The sequence below is a fragment of the Pleurodeles waltl genome, chromosome 6, assembly GCF_031143425.1.
Source record: "Pleurodeles waltl isolate 20211129_DDA chromosome 6, aPleWal1.hap1.20221129, whole genome shotgun sequence".
In the NCBI taxonomy this organism is placed as follows: Eukaryota; Metazoa; Chordata; class Amphibia; order Caudata; family Salamandridae; genus Pleurodeles; species Pleurodeles waltl.
The window spans coordinates 739,558,802-739,581,727 of record NC_090445.1 but is presented as its reverse complement, the minus strand read 5'-3'; the positions used below and the strand labels follow the sequence as shown (position 1 = coordinate 739,581,727).

General features: G+C 46.0%; 1 protein-coding gene across 2 annotated transcripts in view; it reads right to left on the bottom strand.

The window, feature by feature from the left end:
- Positions 1–22,926, bottom strand: part of HSPA12A (heat shock protein family A (Hsp70) member 12A) — a 365,561-nt gene that overhangs the window by 250,050 nt on the left and 92,585 nt on the right. For both annotated transcript variants that reach the window (XM_069239265.1, XM_069239266.1), the window contains exon 2: positions 12,143–12,231. In XM_069239265.1, coding sequence (XP_069095366.1) covers positions 12,143–12,231 — 89 coding nt within the window. The remainder of the gene's footprint in view (positions 1–12,142; positions 12,232–22,926) is intronic.

The following is a 22,926-nucleotide window of genomic DNA, read 5'->3' as shown; positions in this document are numbered from 1 at the left end:
TACAGTTACAGTCTATCCCCAAAAATATATACTCACTTATTCCATCTCCTCAGAGGAATAATTAAATACCCCTCAAGGACAAATTAGGGGAACACTTTGAGTGATACATTCTCCCCGTAGTAGTTTATGACTGGGCAAAGAAGCAGTGAATTCAGTGACCAGGTGGTTCCCTGGTTTGTGAGCTCCTGGCATGGCAAATAACGGCATGATGGGGAAACACGTACCTAGCATTCTGAAGTTTCAACCCTAAAAAAATAGCAGTTTGCATGCTAGTGCATATAAGCCTTTGAGTTATAAAAAACATAAAATAAAACTGCAAAGTACTCTCAACATGTCCATGTAAAGGCCATGCAGCAACATAGCGGGCATGATTAGGTCAGATTGGACAAGACTGACTGTGGTTGCCTGCCACCATAGTTTATATGTTTCCTCAGCATAGGTCAATAATGTTCTGAACCACAGGACTCCAGGTAAATTTTTAGGTCTGACCTTGAGAGAGCTTCAGGTGTGCTTCAATCCATGACAGAATATAGCATAGGGCGATGGGCCAGCCCACTTCAGCCAGGATTTTTTGCACTTAAGTGACAGCATTTTTCTCTGCTCTTGAACATGTGCACTTGTAGCTAAAGAGAAGTGGACTTCAGTGGCTTAGCTGCTGGGCTAATACTTTACTTTACCAATCTTTTTTATTTGCATCATTTATAATATCCCAGTCAGGACTCCTACTGTTCTATTAAAATATATATTCTGTCTTATTGTATTTTAATTTTAACCTTTTCTTGAAAACCTGTAGCCATCATCTTTAGGAAGCAGCAAGTTTCTCTTTTTTCTGTTCTTTCTATTTTCTATCACCATCACGTCAGCTTACTGAGCCAGACCATTTGATTTGCCAATGCTTATTTTTGCTTAAAGAACCTGGTTGGACCTAAGGCCTCCTTCTGTCCTGCTCTGGTACCAGTAATTATCAGACTTTAATCTTACTCAATCTGATAATCTCCTTTCTGTACTTTTTAGGTCGTGTGAGCAAGCGATTTGACTTGTTGTAAGTATTGTGGGCTTTTAACCATACCCATCTCATGCCCATCACTTTCATTCATTCCTGGGCTTGCCTTTCAAAAATCACTTGATGTCATTGGTAAATGCTTTACATTTTTCCCGCCTTAAGGCTGTTTTTGTCACACTTTGCAGACTGTCCCAGTTACATGGATTATTGCACGACTGCCGAAATAGTTCAGCATGGGCGAACTATTTTTTAGGGTAGAGCGCGCAAGCACTCTGGCCTGTTGTAATCTCTCTGTGGGCTTTTAACCACATCCACTCTTGCTATTCATTCTTTGTTGTGCTTGTCTTAAATGCTTCATTTTTATTAGTACATCTTGTGAAATGTCCCTCTTTTGTGTGCTGAGTTCCCTATCAGGCGATTTCACTAAGTGAACATTGATGTTGGCCATCACACTATGTCACGCTTCTTCCTGTTAGAGCATGTAATAGCACCTCCTCCGTTTTGGTTTCCCTTTCATCCCAGCTACGATCCTTTCTAGACATTCATGCAGGGAACTATAACTCTCGCGCTCACACGCATGGTGGCTTTGGCGCTTTGAATTCACTTGCTTCTGTCAACTGTTTTACTTTTCAATTTATGTGACAAGAAAAGTCAGGTTAGGAACTTACAACGCTAACAGCTCTAACTCGAGCAAATGCAAGACTCATTGCATTGCAAATGCTTGTTTCTGTTGTCTCTTCCCTTCGTGCTGCATGGTGGCCATGGCGCAAAGAGCGCAGAACAGCAGTGCAAACACCATTGTCGGTATTGAAGCGCCAGGTCACATTATTCACAGTTACCTAATCTGAGTAATTTCTTGTGGCTCTCCCCTTAAAACACTTGAAATTGGTAAATGCTTTACGTAAAACAGAAATCCTCAAAGTGAAAGTGGCTCTCCCGGCAGAGTGGGAGAGACATTACTGCAATATTCACTGCATTGGGGAAACTCACCCCATAATGCTTTGCAGAGCATTACTTTTACAAAACATTTTTGTTCATAACTCAACCTACGGTGGTCCTACAACAATGAGACCACCACCACCAAATGATTCAGCACAACACACTCTTTTTGTCTAAGTCATCTCTGGGTCCCCGCACTAGGTTAGTGGGGACCCCAAAATAATAACCCCTCCCACTAATCAGTGTCATTTTAAGTGGTATAATGGCTAGAACTTTTGTTTTACAGTGGGGAAGAGTTTGTGTTCTAATAGCCTGGTTTGTGATATCATTGCTATAGGCCTTTATGTCCCCTAAGGTCTAAATATATGGCTACACTGTATTATTTATTGCCATTTTCTTTTTGTGTGGTTAGGCACTTGGGCACTTTGGGGGCTACCTATATTATTACATGACCAAGTTTCTAACAAATGCTATTTTCATTGTGGTGTCCTCTAGAGGCTGTTGTAAGCATTACAATCTACTAAAATATTTGTGGCACAAATCGTGCTTCATAATACTTTGCAGGGCATCACTTTTACAAAATATTGTTGCTCATAACTCAGCCTTTGGTGGTCCTAGGACAATGGGACCGCTTGCAAAACATTTACCACAATGTGCTCTTTCTGTCTACATCATCACTGGCTCCCCAAGCTATGTTAGCGGGGGTTTCAATATAATAACCCCTACCAGCATTCATTATCTTTTTAAGCTCTATCATGGCTGGAAGTTTTGTTTTACAGCTGGGAGAAGTTATGTTTCATGGGGCTTGTTTGTAATATCATTGCAATAGGCCTGCTAGCTTTGAAAATGTGTAATGTACTACACTCTCTAGAGACTACGTACATTGGTACACTGCATCACTTTATCCCATTCTTTTTTCATGTGTGTAAGGAAATGCCTCCTTGGCATGGTTACCCCCTGACTTTTTGCCTTTGCTGATGCTAAGTTTTGATTTGAAAGTGTGCTGAGGCCTGCTAACCAGGCCCCAGCACCAGTGTTCTTTCCCTAACCTGTACTTTTGTTTACACAATTGGCACACCCTGGAATCCAGGTAAGTCCCTTGTAACTGGTACCAAGGGCACTGATGCCAGGGAAGGTCTCTAAGGGCTGCAGCATGTCTTATGCCACCCTGGGGACCCCTCACTCAGCACAGACACACTGCTTGCCAGCTTGTGTGTGCTGGTGAGGACAAAACAAGTAAGTCGACATGGCACTCCCCTCAGGGTGCCATGCCAACCTCACACTGCCTATGCAGTATAGATAAGTCACCACTCTAGCAGGCCTTACAGCCCTAAGGCAGGGTGCACTATACCATAGGTGAGGGCACCAGTGCATGAGCACTGTGCCCCTACAGTGTCTAAAACAAAACCTTAGACATTGTAAGTGCAGGGTAGCCATAAGAGTATATGGTCTGGGAGTCTGTCAAACACGAACTCCACAGCACCATAATGGCTACACTGAAAACTGGGAAGTTTGGTATCAAACTTCTCAGCACAATAAAAGCACACTGATGCCAGTGTGCATTTTATTGTAACATACACCCCAGAGGGCACCTTAGAGGGGCCCCCTGAAACCTTAACCAACTACCTGTGTAGGCTGACTGGTTTTAGCAGCCTGCCACACTCGAGACATGTTGCTGGCCACATGGGGAGAGTGCCTTTGTCACTCTGTGGCTAGTAACAAAGCCTGTACTGGGTGGAGATGCTTATCACCTCCCCTTTGCAGGAGCTGTAACACCTGGCGGTGAGCCTCAAAGGCTCACCCCCTTTGTTACAGCACCACAGGGCATTCCAGCTAGTGGAGTTGCCCGCCCCCTCCGGCCACGGCCCCACTTTTGGCGGCAAGGCCGGAGGAGATAATGAGAAAAACAAGGAGGAGTCACTGGCCAGTCAGGACAGCCCCTAAGGCAACCTGAGCTGAAGTGACTCTGACTTTTAGGAATCCTCCATCTTGCAGATGGAGAATCCCCCCAATAGGGATAGGAATGTGACCCCCTCCCCTCAGGAGGAGGCACAAAGAGGGTGTAGCCACCCTCAGGGCTAGTAGCCATTGGCTACTGCCCTCCCAGACCTAAACACACCCCTAAATTCAGTATTTAGGGGCTCCCCAGAACCTAGGAACTCAGATTCCTGCAACCTAAGAAGAAGAGGACTGCTAAGCTTAAAAACCCCGCAGAGAAGACGGAGACACCAACTGCTTTGGCCCCAGCTCTACCGGCCTGTCTCCCCACTTCGAAAAGACACTGCTCCAGCGACGCTTTACCCAGGACCAGCGACCTCTGAATCCTCAGAGGACTGCCCTACTCTAGAAGGACCAAGAAACTCCCGAGGACAGCGGCCCTGTTCACCAAAGACTGCAACTTTGTTTCCAAAGAAGCAACTTCAAGACAACTGCGTTTCCCGCCGGAAGCGTGAGACTTGCTACTCTGCACCCGACGCCCCCGGCTCGACTTGTGGAGAAACAACACTTCAGGGAGGACTCTCCGGCGACTACGAGACTGTGAGTAGCCAGAGTTGCCCCCCCTGAACCCCCACAGCGACGCCTGCAGAGGGAATCCCGAGGCTCCCCCTGACCGCGACTGCTGACTCTTAGATCCCGACGCCTGGAAAAGACTCTGCACCCGCAGCCCCCAGGACCTGAAAGATCGGAACTCCAGTGCAGGAGTGACCCCCAGGAGACCCTCTCCCTTGCCCAGGTGGTGGCTACCCCGAGGAGCGCCCCCCCCCTTGCCTGCCTGCATCGCTGAAGAGACCCCTTGGTCTCCCATTGATTTCAACGACAAACCCAACGCGTGTTTGCACACTGCACCCGGCCGCCCCCGTGCTGCTGAGGGTGTACTTTCTGTGCTAACTTGTGTCCCCCCCGGTGCCCTACAAAACCCCCCTGGTCTGCCCTCTGAAAAAGCAGGTACTTACCTGCTGGCAGACTGGAACCGGGGCACCCCCTTCTCCATTGAAGCCTATGCGTTTTGGGCACCACTTTGAACTCTGCACCTGACCGGCCCTGAGCTGCTGGTGTGGTAACTTTGGGGTTGCTCTGAACCCCCAACGGTGGGCTACCTTGGACCCAAACTTGAACCCCGTAGGTGGTTTACTTACCTGCAAAAAATAACCAACTCTTATTCCGCCTAGGAACTGTGAAAATTGCACTGTCTAGTTTTAAAATAGCTATATGTGATTTATGTGAAGACTGTATATGCTATTTTGATTATTCAAAGTTCCTAAAGTACCTACCTGCAATATCTTTCATTTAAAGTATTACCTGTAAAATTTGAACCTGTGGTTCTTAAAATAAACTAAGAAAAGATATTTTTCTATACAAAAACCTATTGGCCTGGAATTGTCTTTGAGTGTGTGTTCCTCAGTTAAGGCTTGTGTATGTACAACAAATGCTTAACACTACTCCTTTGATAAGCCTACTGCTCGACCACACTACCACAAAATAGAGCATTAGTATTATCTCTTTTTGCCACTATCTTACCTCTAAGGGGAACCCTTGGACTCTGTGCATACTATTCCTTACTATGAAATAGTGCATACAGAGCCAACTTCCTACAATGTGGTTCTGCTCTCTAAGGGCTGTCTGTATGGTTACATGACCATGTTTTTTCCAAATGCTATTTTTATTGTGGTGTCCTCTAGGGGCTGTTCTGAGCATTGCAGTCAACATACTATAATATTGGTGGCACAAAACTCGCCCCATTATGCTTTGCAGTGCATTACTGCTACAAGACATTTTTGCTCAGCCTGTGGTGATCCTAGGACAATGGACCCACCTTCAAAACACTCTGTCTACATCATATTTGGGTCCCCACATTAGGTTTATGGGAACCCCAAAATAATAACACCTCCCACAATTCAGTGTATTTTAAGCTTTCTCATAGCTAGAACTTTTGTTTTACAGCTGGCAGAAGTTTTGTTTTAAAGGTCTTGTTTGTAATATCATTGCAGTGGGCCTGCTTGCCCTAAAAACTCCCTCTAGGGGTTAAGTATATGGTTACACTGCGTTACTTTCTCATGTTTTTTTAAAGTGGTTATGCCTTCAAGGGGTTAACAATATGGTTACATGGCCATGTTTCTTACAAAGGGGCTGTTTTGAGCATTACAATCTAATGCCAAAAGTTTATTTCCGATAAAGATTTGTGTGATAATTGTATATGTTTTAATAATCTCTCCTGGTTATAGTCAGCCAGCTTAACATCCTTATTACACTATGACTGTTTGAACAATCTTGATATGTTTGGCTGACCCTTCTAGTTTATTTCTCCTCTGTAGCTGGCTTGTGTCTTTTTTGGGGGAATTGTGTTCAGCCAGCAACTCCGATGGTGTGTTAGTAAAAGTGGTATTCTATTGGAATTAGCATGGCAGATTTAGATTACTATGCTAAATGGCAACATTTTCATGTTTTGCTGCAGATAGAGGAAGAAAGTAAATGGAAGTGCTTTAGTTATAGGCAGGGCCACCAGGGGCGGCTCCTCCATTAGGGCGGAGGAGCATCGCCCCTCCAGCAGCAGAAGTCACAAACCTTTCACCACAAAGAAATAATAAACTAGGTTTATTATCCCTTTGTAGTGGAAGGGGCGGGGCCATGGGGGCAAACACTGAGGGGAGTACACTGGGCACTCCCCTCAGAGCGCATGTGTGTTTGGCCGGCCGTCTCGGGCCAGCCAAACACACATGCGCTGTAGGCTCTCTCCAGCCCAGCAACACAGTTGCTGGGCTGGAGAGAGCCTGCACAGGCTCCCGGTCTGCCCAGAAGTGCCCAGCTAGGGTGCTCCCAGCCAATCCTGACGCTGCTATGGGCAGCTTCAAGATTTGCGCAGGGCAGGCTGGGAGCCTGTGCCAGTCTGCTGCCTGAGGAGACGGAGGAGAGGTGCGGCACAGAGCAGGTAAGTTTTTCTTTTCTTTTCACTGAAAACTTACTGCTCCCACGCGTTGCCCGCCAGCCCCCCCGCGCACACCACCCCTGCCCCCTCCTCATTGACGGTGCGAATCATGACTGAGGGCCCCTGGAATGATATGACAGAAATAGTCAAAATTATGAGGCAGGGTTAACCAATTTATGTGGCAAGAAAAGTCCAGTTATGAATTTATAATACCAATAGCTCTAATTTAAGCAAATGGAGACCTATTCATTGCTAATGCTTGGTAAACTTTCTCTCCGGCGTTTAGCAATTTACCAGCAATGACCTGTTTATTGTCTAGGGTGCAATCCCCATTGATTTTGACCTTATGAATCAAACAGTGGTATGCTGGTATTTGTTTCATAATCTGAAAAACGTCTGCTATGAATCAAGATTTGTTTGTTGTTTAAAGTTTTGTGTGAATCACTCAGAGCAACAATCACACGTTTTTCACTTATACATATACCGCTGGTTTGCTCTCATTGTGTAAATTAAAAAATTTCCATTTCCTGATACCTTGTATTTGTTTTTCAAATATTTATGGCCGGTCTATATGAGTTGATACAAATCATCTGGTTGGTTTAAGTTTGTTAGTACATTAAGGGCCGGATTTAGTGTCTGGTGGATGGGTTACTCTGTCACAAACGTGACGATTATCCTGTCTGCCTGATTACAAGTGCCACAGGATGTAAAGCACTTGTAATAAGGCAAACGGCATATCCTTCACGTTGGTGATAGAGCAACGTGTACAACAAACTATAAATAATGCCCTAATTATCTTCATAACCAGTTCTATCTAACTGTTTCAGGGACAAATTTCCAATGTTTGATCATAACCTTTGTCCTGCTCTCTTTGATTAACTGTGTTGCCCAGAACCTAGAGTGTTCACAACTTTAAATTCCTCTCTGCCAATGGCGTGGGTGAATATATTTACCATTGTGAATGCTTGGCCCCATGTTGGCAATAAACATATTAGTGCCTGCCCCCTTCCTACACTCAGGGACGGCTTTAGGGCAGTGCGACTGCACCGGGTGCTGACTTGGATTGAGGGGCACTGATCTCGGGGGGGGGGGTTCTGTGTTTAGCTAGAACTTACGAAACTTGTGATTTAAAAGCACCTTCTGAAAAGTTCCTTGTGCGTCCAACCTTCAGGAATCAATTAAAATGTCAAGATACCTCCTGTGATTAATGTTCCTGCTAGACTGAGAGATGGGAGTTTAGTCTAGCGGCAGCTTTGACTTGTCATAAAGTAGCTTAAATGGTTAATGTACCTGTTGTAAAGATCAGAACTATATTTTATGTGGATAGCTGAGTGGATTAGCAAAGCCAGCCTATACAAGGGCCTTGAAACAAATGAAATCTATGTGAAAGGGGGGGGCTATGAAGAGATGAGGGGCACATTTTCCAGGTGGTAGTGAGTGAATCCAAGGAGGTAGTCATGGGTGAGGGGGACCAAAAAAGACTGTCACACAGGGTCCCACCAGCGCCAAAGCCGACCCTGCCTACACTCACAAACACCTACAATTATCCTCATCTGCTTCAAGTCTCTGATCAACATTTTAAACTTACCATGCAGGTAATAAACCCTAGTTAATGCACACATTATAAGCCAATTGAAAGCACTAATCGAAAATAGGAAGGGGGTTGGGAGCACACTGCCTCACATCCCAGCTCAGTTCGCCCCTTTGCATCCTGGTAAATGCAGTTCACAGTTAGCGCTTACTTGAAAATTATCTGTAGTTTTTCACCAAAGTTGGTGCAGACATTGCTGTATACCTCTAGTCGCGTGTTTCTGGGTTTAGCCCTTCATCAGTAGAGAGTAGAGAACAAAGAAAATTTATCTGGGGTTGTTGGAAATGCTGCCAAAATCCTCTCAGGTCAAGTAACACTCACAGGCACACAGCTGCATCTCCAAAGCTCGTCAGCTCACTGGCTCAAGGAAACCTTTTGAACAGGAAGGGGGGTTGGGAGCACACTGCCTCACATCCCAGCACAGTTCGCCCCTCTGCATCCTGGTAAATGCAATTCACAGTTAGCGCTTACTTGAAAATTATCTGTAGTTTTTCACCAAAGTTGGTGCAAAAATTAATGATGCACTGGGGCTAACTGCATGCTGGATTGTGAGGCAGGGTGCTGCGTTTCTGGTTTTTCTGTTTAAGAAGGCTCCCTTGAGCCAACGAGCTGATGAGCTCTGGTTGAAGCACCTGCGTGGACTTTTGGCAGCATTTCCAGACAACCCCACAGACAAAGCTGCTCTCTGCTGATGAAGGGCTTACCCAGAAACACGTGTCCAGAGATTTACAGAAACTTGCTGCACCTACTGAGGTGAAAAACATGACTTTACTTTATGGATAAAAAAACGAACTTGTACTGCAATTACCATGATGCACTGGGGCTGACTGCATGCTGGATTGTGAGGCAGGGTGATCCCTGGTTTTTCACTAATCGAAAATATTTTATCTTGATTTTTTCTTTAAATCTTTGAATTAGCAAACAAGGAGTCTCCTGCCTAGTTCTAACAGATAACTTCTCTTTGTACACAAAAATATACTGTAGTTGATGTGCTCATTTTTGTACAGGTAAGCGAATATTAATGCTTTTAATCTCAAGATTGATAGTTACCAATGGTCTATGCTTTTCTTTACTTTAGATGACCCAAACTACGTTTGATAACATGGATTTAAAAGTCAATTCACAGGGGCTTCATAGTGGCCAGATACAGGAAAAGGACCCAAGCACCTGAGAAGAGCTTGAAATGATTAACTTTTTCCCACTTTAATGAATATTTTAGTTTCAATTTACAGTTTCCAGCCGTAAACATTGCAATATAATCCAGGATAGCCTACCTCATTTCACCTGGCAAGTTATATTATTATGAAGTATCGAAAAAATGACACATCGTATCCAGGAGACAGAAGCATTTACCGACTACCCATTGGAATGCCTTGGCAGACCTTGGCTTTCAATTGGCTAACAAAATTAAGAAATTGGCCTTTAGTTTGGACGCTGAAGCCTCTCTTGTATCACAAGAAATCTATTTGGTAAAAAAGTTGTTCTTTCCAGTTAAGGAGGCTGAAACTGATTTTTTCACTGCTATCACTAAACCACCAGTATTTGTAGTGGGTGCCACCAAAAACACCCTCTTCGACGACTGTAATATCTTTTAAACTGGCCTCACAAAATCCCTGCTGAAGATGCAAAGGATACAGAATGCTGCTGTTTATACCATCATCAGGTTGAATAAGTAGGATTTTAAAACAGTGCAAAGTAAGGAAAAGTACAAAAAGTTAAAAACCAGGCCACAGCATTCGAAATATCCCTTCAGCCAATTAACAGGGCGTTTTCTGTTGCAAAGCAGACAAGGCAGCAAGCAAAAGCTCCACCAAGAAGGGGAGAAGAGGTGCCAAATGCATAGGCCAAAGAATATGCAATGATTTTCATGGTGTATTATTGGGAACTCAGCAATAGACAACACATTGGCCCTTATTACAACCCTGGCAGTCGGTTTTAAAGCAGTGGTAATACCGCCAACAGACCAGCGGTAAAACAATTGGGATTTGGACCATTGCGGCTACCACCATTCAAATCCGCCACTTTAACACACCGACAGCCAGGGTGGTAACGGCCGCTGGGCTGGAGACTGCGGGCTCGAGCCTGTCGGGCGCCACAATCCTAGCCTCGGAATCACGACCCGTCCTAATGCCATGGTTTTCGTGCCAAGGTTACTGCCATGAAACCCATGGCGGTAGGCACTATCAGTGCCAGGGAATTCCTTCCCTGGCACTGATAGGGGTCACCCCGCCCTCTCTCCCTCCCCGGAGTCCTCCCCCACTTTCCCCCTCCCTCCCCTACCCCCCGCACATATACACACCCACACGCGCACCCATATACACACACGCACACATGCATACCCACCACCATCCAGACATGCACACATACATACCCACACACTGCAACACACACCAACATACCGTGTCACACACATGCATTCACAACACACAACACTGACAATCACTCATTCACGCATGCATCCTACGTGACTCACACCTGCATGCATGCATACCAATAGATACACACAACACCCCCCACATACACCCATCCCCCCCACATACACACAACACCTCACACCCCTCCTCCCCCTCCGGTCGGAGGGGATCCTCCAGCTGCAGACGGTCCGTGGAGCTGCTGTCAGCAGCGGCGTCCGCCAGCAAAACACCACCAGGCCTTATCATTGGTCATGATACAGCCACGATGCAGTGTTTTGCTGGCGTGGCGGTGCTGCTGTCAGCAGCGCCGCCTTACTGCTGTCCACCGCCATGGCCGTCGGCGGTGTTCCGCCAGCATTCTGGCGTAATACCGTCGGCGGTCATGATACCGGTAGACGGCTGGTAGCCACGGTGGTGGTATGTTGGCGGCCGTCACTGTGGCGGTAGGCGATCAATACCGCCAATGTTGAAATCAGGGCCATAATCATTTATTGAAACCAACGAGGACAAGGTAGAAATTCCACCAAAACTGACAATACTTTGCATGAGGCATTTTGTAGACAATTAAGCCGCAGGTAGTGTTGTTACACAATGATGTATCCCTAACATGGATCAAGATTCTTTACCTTCCTGTGCCCTGGCAATGATGGAAGAAAAAGGCGAAAACTCTCAAAAATTTAGGTTTTTACTTTTGTGTCATTTCACAATATTTGTGATCAGCAAAGTCAAGAGGAGTTTAATTGTTGCTTAATTCACTTTGACATGTAGTGCTGCTTAATTCATCATATTTTCCACCAAAGAGCCATATACATCTGCATAAGCATTGCCTTTGCAGTTCTGCATGAAAGTACAAGCACAATATAATATTCATAGTAGACATGGATGATAAAAGCCGGTTACTAAGTCTGAAACCAGGATAGCACAAATCTGATGGTGCACATATGAACTAGAACAAAGAAGGTCTGTATAGCAATTTTATAGATAACATGAAGCACCTTATTTGTACGAGAAGTTTAGCAGAAAAAATGAAATTGGGGAAATGTAAAGTAAAACGTAAAATGTAAATGTAAAGTAAAATTAGTAAATGCATGGAATGCGAAACAAATGTATAATAGCGTTATTGGAGCATTTAGAAGAAATGCAGAAATTAAACTACTGGCATTTTAATGCAATTAATAGGCAAAATGTAATTTGTGAAAAGACAAAGCAGCAAGACTCATCTTTGAGGTCATGTTTGTTGTACGGAGGGGTATGATAAGGGCGTGTCTTACCGCAGCAATGTGACAAGGAGAGAGCGGAGTTATCCCAGGATCGCCCAAACTTCTTGCAGGAGAGGAGTACGTTGTCGTAGTAACTGTAGCTAAAAGAAGAAAAAAACACAATAGATTCAGCTGAAGGAGTCGTTTTTGCGTGGAATCTCTGAATATATATACGGAGAGGAGTTTGGCCATGGTAGGGCAGCCTGATGCAGGCATCGTGAGATGGAATTAGCCTCCCAATATTGCTGGCTGACCAGTTCAAGATCACACAGTCAGTTAGAAGAGTTCCCCGGGGCCGTATCATGTGGCTGTGACCAGCCATCATCTGACCACCATTGCGCTTGTGGTGTACAAAGTTCAAACACAGTGCTTAAGGAAGGGAAGTAGGAAGACAACGATGGAAAACAGTGACAAGGGTAGAAAGCAGTGATACAAAATAACCTACAAGAGTGAGACTTTGAAGAGATATGAGGAGGAATCAAGACTATGCAGCCTTGGTATTAGGTACCCCAATCTTTGATGGTGCTGCCTGCGCTCTCCTGAGCAAAACTTTGGAACCCTTACTCATTCTTTCACAAATCAAGCACTGCTTAACACATAATTAGAATTTTCCCCGAGTTAATGCATTGACCTTAGAACAAGTTGTAAACAGAGAGAGGCAATCCCTGCTTACTCTTTCTGACATGTTCAGTTTAAAGTCCATGCACTAACTCAGAGAAATTCAGAGTAACATGTTTTGGTAGCTCATGCAAATAGACATGCTTTCGGCTCTATCCAGAAACATTATGTTACGGCCCCAGGAACGAAATTGCCAGGCTGCTGCTTCTAAATCTTTGCAGCAAGATAGGTGCTGCATTAATATAGAGGACTTTGCAGATGCTCTTGCATATTTTTAGTCATATTTCTGATTAATTACTCTAACGCCGACCCCTCCCAATTGTCTCCAGATCAAACCTAAAAATCTTACCAGGGAAAAATGTCAGTTCGAATACAATTTTTAATTATGTGGCAAAATCACCTAATCCACAAGTGATTCCACTTTTTCAGAGAGACACCTTGGAAAATGAGGTATTTGCACACCGATAAAAAACGCAGTTCAGGGTATCTGTATTTACTGTTACTGCGTCTCTTGTAATCTGAGTTTTAGAGCTCTGCAGACCACAGATGAGTAGCTCATCCGTGTCTTGCTATATATTTTTAATTATTTGTACATTTGCTTCCCATTATAAAACCAAGAATACACATATCAGAATACAAAGAAGAAAGAAGTGGTCTAGATAATGGCCCTCATTATGACCCTGGTGGTTCATGGACTGCCAGGGCCTCTGTGGCGGTCTCCGCTGTAGGAGGCTGGACTGGCTTGTAGTGAGTACCAAGGGGTACTTGCACCTTGCACCAGGCCCAGTTATCCCTTATTAGTGTATAGGGTGTCTAGCAGCTTAGGCTGATAGATAATGGTAGCTTAGCAGAGCAGCTTAGGCTGAACTAGGAGACGTGTGAAGCTACTACAGTACCACTTAGTGTCATATGCACAATATCATAAGAAAACACAATACACAGTTATACTAAAAATAAAGGTACTTTATTTTTATGACAATATGCCAAAGTATCTTAGAGTGTACCCTCAGTGAGAGGATAGGAAATATACACAAAATATATATACACAATAGCAAAAATATGCAGTATAGTCTTAGAAAACAGTGCAACAATGTATAGTTACAATAGGATGCAATGGGGACACATAGGGATAGGGGCAACACAAACCAAATACTCCAGACGTGGAATGCGAACCACGAATAAACCCCAAACCTATGTGACCTTGTAGAGGGTCGCTGGGACTATTAGAAAATAGTGAGAGTTAGAAAAATAACCCTCCCCAAGACCCTGAAAAGTGAGTGCAAAGTGCACTAAAGTTCCCCTAAGGATAAAGAAGTCGTGTTAGAGGAATAATGCAGGAAAGACACAAACCAACAATGCAACAACGCTGGATTTCCAATCTGGGGTACCTGTGGAACAAGGGGACCAAGTCCAAAAGTCACAAGCAAGTCGGAGATGGGCAGATGCCCAGGAAATGCCAGCTGCGGGTGCAAAGAAGCTTCTACTGGACAGAAGAAGCTGCGGTTTCTGCAGGAACGCAAAGGGATAGAGACTTCCCCTTTGGAGGACGGCTCCCTCCCGCTTTGTAGAGTCGTGCAGAAGTGTTTTCCCGCCGAAAGAACGCCAACAAGCCTTGCTAGCTGCAAATCATGCGGTTAGCATTTTTGGATGCTGCTGTGGCCCAGGAGGGACCAGGAGGTCGCAAATTGCACCAGGAGGTAGAGGGGACATCGAGCAAGACAAGGAGCCCTCTTAGCAGGAGGTAGCACCCGGAGAAGTGCCAGAAACAGGCACTACGAGGATGCGTGAAACGGTGCTCACCCGAAGTCGCACAAAGAAGTCCCACGTCGCCGGAGAACAACTTAGGAGGTTGTGCAATGCAGGTTAGAGTGCCGTGGACCCAGGCTGGACTGTGCACAAAGGATTTCCGCCGGAAGTGCACGGAGGCCGGAGTAGCTGCAAACGTCGCGGTTCCCAGCAATGCAGTCTAGCGAGGTGAGGCAAGGACTTACCTCCACCAAACTTGGACTGAAGAGTCACTGGACTGTGGGAGTCACTTGGACAGAGTTGCTGGATTCGAGGGACCTCGCTCGTCGTGCTGAGAGGAGACCCAATGGACCGGTAATGCAGCTTTTTGGTGCCTGCGGTTGCAGGGGGAAGATTCCGTCGACCCACAGGAGATTTCTTCGGAGCTTCTAGTGCAGAGAGGAGGCAGACTACCCCCATAGCATGCACCACCAGGAAAACAGTCGAGAAGGCGGCAGGATCAGCGTTACAGAGTTGCAGTAGTCGTCTTTGCTACTTTGTTGCAGGCTTCCAGCGCGGTCAGCAGTCGATTCCTTGGCAGAAGGTGAAGAGAGAGATGCAGAGGAACTCGGATGAGCTCTTGCATTCGTTATCTGAAGTTTCCCCAGAGACAGAGACCCTAAATAGCCAGAAAAGAGGGTTTGGCTACCTAGGAGAGGATAGGCTAGCAACACCTGAAGGAGCCTATCAGAAGGAGTCTCTGACGTCACCTGGTGGCACTGGCCACTCAGAGCAGTCCAGTGTGCCAGCAGCACCTCTGTTTCCAAGATGGCAGAGGTCTGGAGCACACTGGAGGAGCTCTGGACACCTCCCAGGGGAGGTGCAGGTCAGGGGAGTGGTCACTCCCCTTTCCTTTGTCCAGTTTCGCCCCAGAGCAGGGCTAAGGGGTCCCCTGAACCGGTGTAGACTGGCTTATGCAGAATTGGGCACATCTGTGCCCAAGAAAGCATTTCCAGAGGCTGGGGGAGGCTACTCCTCCCCTGCCTTCACACCATTTTCCAAAGGGAGAGGGTGTAACACCCTCTCTCAGAGGAAGTCCTTTGTTCTGCCATCCTGGGCCAGGCCTGGATGGACCCCAGGAGGGCAGCTGCCTGTCTGAGGTGTTGGCAGCAGCAGCAGCTGCAGTGAAACCCCAGGAAGGGCAGTTTGGCAGTACCAGGGTCTGTGCTACAGACCACTGGGATCATGGGATTGTGCCAACTATGCCAGGATGGTATAGAGGGGGCAATTCCATGATCATAGACATGTTACATGGCCATATTCGGAGTTACCATTGTGAAGCTACATATAGGTAGTGACCTATATGTAGTGCACGCGTGTAATGGTGTCCCCGCACTCACAAAGTCCGGGGAATTGGCCCTGAACAATGTGGGGGCACCTTGGCTAGTGCCAGGGTGCCCACACACTAAGTAACTTAGCACCCAACCTTTACCAGGTAAAGGTTAGACATATAGGTGACTTATAAGTTACTTAAGTGCAGTGTAAAATGGCTGTGAAATAACGTGGATGTTATTTCACTCAGGCTGCAGTGGCAGGCCTGTGTAAGAATTGTCAGAGCTCCCTATGGGTGGCAAAAGAAATGCTGCAGCCCATAGGGATCTCCTGGAACCCCAATACCCTGGGTACCTCAGTACCATATACTAGGGAATTATAAGGGTGTTCCAGTAAGCCAATGTAAATTGGTAAAATTGGTCACTAGCCTGTTAGTGACAATTTGTAAAGAGAGAGCATAACCACTGAGGTTCTGGTTAGCAGAGCCTCAGTGAGACAGTTAGGCATCACACAGGGAACACATACCTTTAGGTCACAAACTTATGAGCACTGGGGTCCTAACTAGCAGGGTCCCAGTGACACATAACAAACATACTGAAAACATAGGGTTTTCACTATGAGCACTGGGCCCTGGCAAGCAGGATACCAGTGAGACAGTGAAAACACCCTGACATACACTCACAAACAGGCCCAAAGTGGGGGCAACAAGGCTAGAAAGAGGCTACTTTCTCACATCCGCAGACTGCCATATTACGACCACAGCAGTTTGGCCACTGCCAAACCGTCACGTCCCCGCCCGTCCCGCCACTTTACCGTAGCCTACTGGGCTAGAGGTTTTCACCTACAGCCCGGCGGGAGTCTGATAATCGCTGAGGTTATTCCGACTAGAGACACCGTCAGAATTTTCCTCGCAGTCTCCCCACCACAAAATGCTGGCAGAAAGGTATCCCGATGACAGGAACTTGCGTTCCTATCGCTGGGATACTCCCCAAACACCTTCACACACACGCACGCATGCACCCACACACACACAATCACACACACCCCCACTCACAACATTCACCCCATAGACACGCATACATACCCATACATATCACACATGCACGCATACACTCATCATATACCTATTCAAACATTTACGCACCTGCACGCACTCATTCACCCCCCTTACGCCTTATACATTCACCTATGCATACACCCCCAGCCCCGTTCACATGCATACACACACGCATCACCACATTTGAACACAGACACGCATGCACAATCACTCCCCTTCCCTCCCCCCCACTTTCATGACACGCATACACACACACACACACACACACACACCCATTCAAACCTCCACACCCCATCCACTTGCAGACAACACTTACCTCGTCCGATGAGGTGCACCTTCATCAGGGGATGGGACCCGGCGCGCCCATCGCCGGCACTGCCACGCCAGGAAAAGACTGCCACACAGAATTACTGGTTGTAATTCTCTGGGAGGTCTTTTCTGGTGTGGCGGTGTCAGCAGTGGAACCGCCTAGGCGCGGCCAACCTTAGTAGTGAATGCTGCCGGATATCCTACCGCTGCGGTGCAGAAATCCGGTGGCAGTCATAATACGGCGGTCGGAAGACTGCCAGCACTGGTGGTCTTCCGGCGGCTGCGGTGGTCTTGGGAAAAGACTGCCACAGTCATAATGAGGACCAATGTGTCTCACACCTGACACTGATACACACTCTGAGATCCCTGATGTAATTCAAAGGAGGTGGGGTCTACTGTCAAAGTCAATAAGGCCGAGGTCCTCATTGTAAGCCCATATACAGAGGCCATAATATAAGAAAAAATTTCCTGATAAGTGTTAATGTTATTTGACTTCTCTATTTAAAAATAAGTGCTGCTGGATGTTCAGGAATTAGCTGAACCTGTGGATAAATAACTAAATTCCACCTGTGAAATCAAACACCATTGCACATGGTGTGACAAAATAGGACCACTGTTCAGACATACTACGATGACGTGGACTCCACTACTTCTACATACAGCCTTTTCCATTGCAGTCATTATCGCATAAGGGTGAACCTCACTCACGAGACAGTCAATCTTGCTGCCCCATACAAACAATTGAATTTCTTTTAAAATCTTCCCTTTATAAAACGTAAGATACATTGGCTGATTCGTAGTTTGGTGGCCGGAGTAACCCATTGCAAATGCAACAGAGACCCCTGTCCACCAAACTGATGTTCTGCCCACCCTATTCAGGGTTGAGAGGAGCACCATTTTCCATCGACCGAGCCCCCATTGGCTCCATCATCTGAATGCTTCCTCCGACTGTCCGACGGTGAAGGTGGTGTTGGGGGAATTGGCACTACACTACCCACCATATTAAGGAAGGGTGTGAAGTTCTTTTTATTCTGCCCCTCACTGCCAGACTTTAAGCTCTGCCTAGAGACAATATGATACAGTTAGAGTAAGGGCATTACACTGCCCACCATATTTTATTTTGGGGGGGGGGGGGGCTGAAGTTCTTTTTATTCTGCCCCTCACTGCCAGGTGAGGTATAGAACCCTGGTGGTATCCCAACCTGGCAGTGAGGGGCAGAAAAAAAACAAATAATGACTACCGCACCCAGGGGGTCATTAGCTTTTCGTTTCTCCAATAACAAACTCCCACTTTGGGAGTGTGTTTTTGAAAAACAAACACTTTGTAAAAGTGTGATGCACAGTTGTCAAAATCAAGGCTGGCTGTCCACCAAACCTTTTGTACACTGATGTTGGTTCCTTTCAAGATACAGGGGTCACAACTGAGACAATGGTGATCTCTAAATCTGGTGGATGGTAAACCTTCAGGTTGGCAGCCAAAATGTCCACCGCCACTCTGATGGCTGCAGATCCGTCAGACTTTAAATCTGTCCCTTACTCCTTTCTTTCGTTGAACTATTCATAAGGTTCACCTTGTCTACCCATAAATTCCATTACCAGCAGCACCAATGTCGTTTTCTTCCTGTGTTGCTTCGGAGAAGGGAGTTTTATCCTATACTTGTGTGATTGCATCGGTGAACACGCTGCTTCCTGGCTGAAATGCGAGAGGAAGACTGTGTCCTACTGGTTGTGTTGTTCTAAGCATCACAGTAGAACTGTTGTTTTTGCTCCCCAGTACCCCAGTGCCCCGGCTTCACAGCTCAAGAATCTGGAAGGGCAGTGTGCTGTGTGTGGTGTAGCAGGCCCATGCAGAACTGGAGCTCTCACCCCTCAATGACTTGGGATCACGTACTTTTAAGAAGATGGCATCGCTGGTGCAGGACCACAATCAGGCCACAGCAGCTGATTTCTAAATGTGGCTGTAGTTGGCTGTCTAATGTTTGGTGGCATTGTGCCCCATGAGGACCACTGGATTCCGTGTTAACAGGAGTGATGCACATCTTCCCTAGTGCCTAACCCAATATTATGGCACTTAGCCTGAAATGTAGACGTTCAAGTCCAATAGTCATTAGGCCACGGGTTTGCTATGAAAACTCATCTGTCAAGCGATCCTCTTGTTTGTCCATATCATTTATAGTCTCTGGATTCACATCCTATGGCGATATAGTGTACAGCTTAAGCTACATCTCTCGACTTGGCTACCTGAGTTCAAATCCCAGCTTTGGCTTATTATTCACTGTACCCTTAGACATATTTGGTGTATGATGCATAGGGATGAAGGGTCAGATTGCCACCCAAATAGGTGTCATGTTTCCCTTCTTCTCTTTTTCCCATGCTCTTGCCCTTTGGCTCTGTCTAGGTTAGGGTGTTCTGTCACAGTCCCGTCTCAGCTTGTTCCAGTTCTGATGCATACTTTCCTCGCCTCTGGCACCACTGGAGCGGCTCTGGCCTGTTTCGCTTTGCCCGGAGTCCAGCGCTTCACTACACTAAAGCTGCCAGTTTACTCTCTGGCTCCTCTCTACCTCTAATGAAGGGGTATGTTACTGATACCAAAATGACTTGCTAGGTGACTGTGTACTTGCATTTTTATTTTTTCGGGGTCAGTCTCCAAAGGGTCCTGTTATGAGAGTCTCCTCTGTGTTATGCTCCTTTGATGGAGCATCAGTCATAGAGTGGGGCTGGAGTTTCAGCAGATGAAGGGTATTGGTTTATACAGATTCCAAACAGTTGCCCCACCCGAGTGTCCGTCTTGGAATTACTATGAGGAATTCTGACTTTTAGGGCCTGATTTAACATTCAGCGGGTGGTACTCGTTCATGAGGGGTGAAGGACATTAACACTGCAACCCTAACCGGTTATCATCTATCAGTGCTAGAGATGACTGTTGACCAAGCAGTCACCTCTTCAAATTGAGAGGATCCTCCATCATAGCAGCTCCCTTTCAATCTACAAAACATTTGAGGGACGGCCGCTGTCCATTTTGACAGCCATTCACCATAATGTTATTAATTTCTTTTTAAGAAACAAACTCCTAAAGTAAGAATTCGTTATGGAAAAACAAAAAAACGTCTGACCCCAACCTCCCACCTCTGGACTGAGGCTCAGTTGACAGAAAATGTAAGGTCCGTCTGTTCCTAAGAGAGGTGGATAGATCAAGGGTTTGACGGGCAGGTTCTCCATCTGATTTACAACCACAGCCACGGGGTGTTCTCAATGCTTCTCCAGGGCTGGACAGGAAACTACATTAGTCCCGGCAAAAATGTTCAAACCACCTCTACTCTGTGAAAGACCACAACTAGAATGAAGCCAGAGAGGCATGGCTCGGTCACTGTAGCCCATACCACTCAGAAAACAGCCTCCAAGTCTGCAGGCTACCAGGGAGTGACAGAATGACCGGATTTCAGGGACTCATCGCAGTCTCTCCCCCTTTATCCCTCTTTTTTCAGTTTGTTCAGTCCTATATGTTCTGGACACTCAACCTTTAGCCTTCTGCGTTTTTTTTTTGGTCATAACTCCTGTTGGCGCCTGTTGTACCTCTTGTAACTATTAAGTCCTGGCACCTGCCTTCTGGATCGGGTTCTGCTGTCCCTGTGGTCCAGTGTTTAATTTTGCCACTATCATAGGTCCCTGGAGGACATTAGGTATTGGTAAATGTCTTTCGGTCTGTTGGCTTGGGCCTTCAGGTTTGTTTTCTCCTTGCCCTTTGAATGCTTTCACATATTCTTGATCACAGAGTGTTCCATGGTTCGCTGCACCAAGTGCTGCCTGTGGTTGCTGATTTCAGTGTTTCTCACAGTCTCCTGTAGATCAATCATTGCTGTATTCCAGCTGGTCTTTCATCGTTTACGGCAACTATAGTTGTAGCCATTTATGGTGTCCCTTTAGTCTTCCGCAGGAGTGGGAAGGTGGCTTTGGGCATTCTCTTATGTTCAGAGGTTCTTCTGTCTCTTTCTAGGATAATGTCTGATGTCTGTGTGAAACAGTATTTCTGCTTTGGTCAATGGAAGTCCATCTTGATTATAGTTCGCACCATCATCAGCTCAATCAATTGGGATAGGTACCACTAACTCTTGTTTCTCTGTTTTTTTTGTCATCTCACGAATACAACATACATGCAGGCCTTCGTTGTATTTCTTCTGCATAAAGTGTTGTGCATTGGGCTGAGGTAAGCATATTGGTATTGACACTCTTCAGCCTGGACATAAAAAGTTAAATACCAAACTCTTTTAGACGCGGTGCAATGAATGAAATGGGATTTTGGGATTGCAGATATTGACTATCCCTGTGCCAGTACACTTCCATTAAAAGTATTGAGCCACTACTGAGAAGTGGAGGGCACTCTACGTTTCAAATTAAAGAAGAATAGGTACTCAATTCCTGACTGTACTGCCCATTTGAAGCACTGCCAATCTGGTCTCCCAGTGGGTACACTATCTATTTTCTCATCAGTGAGCTGGCTCTGTGGATTCTTTGCCTCCCTGCGATTCTTCTTGCTTTGATAGCTCATATTCGTGATCCGGGTGGCCTGTTCAATATATCTACTTTAGCCATGGATACCGGTGACCTGAGCTTTGGTAGGGTTCCCAGGTCAGAGGCTGTCAAGGTCCCTCCTCATGCTGCGCTGAGTATCTTTCTTTGGCCATGCTTCACATTTTGAAGTTAAGGGATCAGCTACTGCTCCACGACCACAAGGGTTATGTGCATGCATGAAGGTCTGTACAATCACAAGGTGCTACATGAATCTTTCAAATCAATGCTTTGACTGCAGATTTGTGCATCGGTTTTTTCTGCATTTGTGGCAATTCGGCGTGTGAAGTGGCCTCCAGTGGTGCAACTGTTTAGTACGCTGTGCATATACAGGAGTAATTACAGTGAGCCATGCCAAGGTTGATACTGAGCCCCACCTGAAGCACATGCAAGCTTTATATTGCTTTCAGTGAAATTAATTTAAATGGCATTCCCTTCGTTGATTGTGCTCTCTCGCCCTTGTACTTGTGGCTGGATGGGAAGCTCCCCCATAATTTGCTATTCTTAGAATGTCGTCCTGCATTCTGGCGAGTTTCTGGAGTTCTCTTGAGCCAGGTACTTGTGATCCTGGCATTCTCCAGGTCAGTATAGTTGTTCACATCGCTTTGGCTTCTGATCTTGGCAGTATATGTAGATTATGCAAAATGAGTTGGTCCCCTTTAGCTGCTGGAATTCCTCCTTACTGTGTGAAGTTCGCCAATGTCTCTGTTTCTGGGTCCATTGGTCTGGTCATCTTTTTGGTCATCCAGGATTGCTACGGATAGGTCAGATAAGCAGCCATCACACATGTCTTAGCCTCTGTCATTTGGATTTAGTGGATTTTCGTCCTTGTGATCTTTCTGTTGTGTTTGTCTTGTGTTCCAGGGTGAGCCTATGCCTTTTGGCTGTGTTTATGACGTGCCTGTGTTTAACAGTTCCCTAGCTTGTACAATTTATTATGATGTGGCTGTCAAAAGACTACTTATGGTAACCGTATCCTCCTACGATGATGACCATAACCAGGAATACCAGCTGTGGAGGAAATGGTCTGATTCCTTATTCCTAGTCCAGGTCTTCCTTGTCACAGTCCCGTGACCTTCATCTCTCTACCCATTCTGCTGCCAGGCTGTGCTTGGTATCTTCAGGCCTTGCTGCTGTTGGCAACGGGGTTTTAGGTAGGAGTGAGGTTTCTTAGCAATGATTAAAAACAA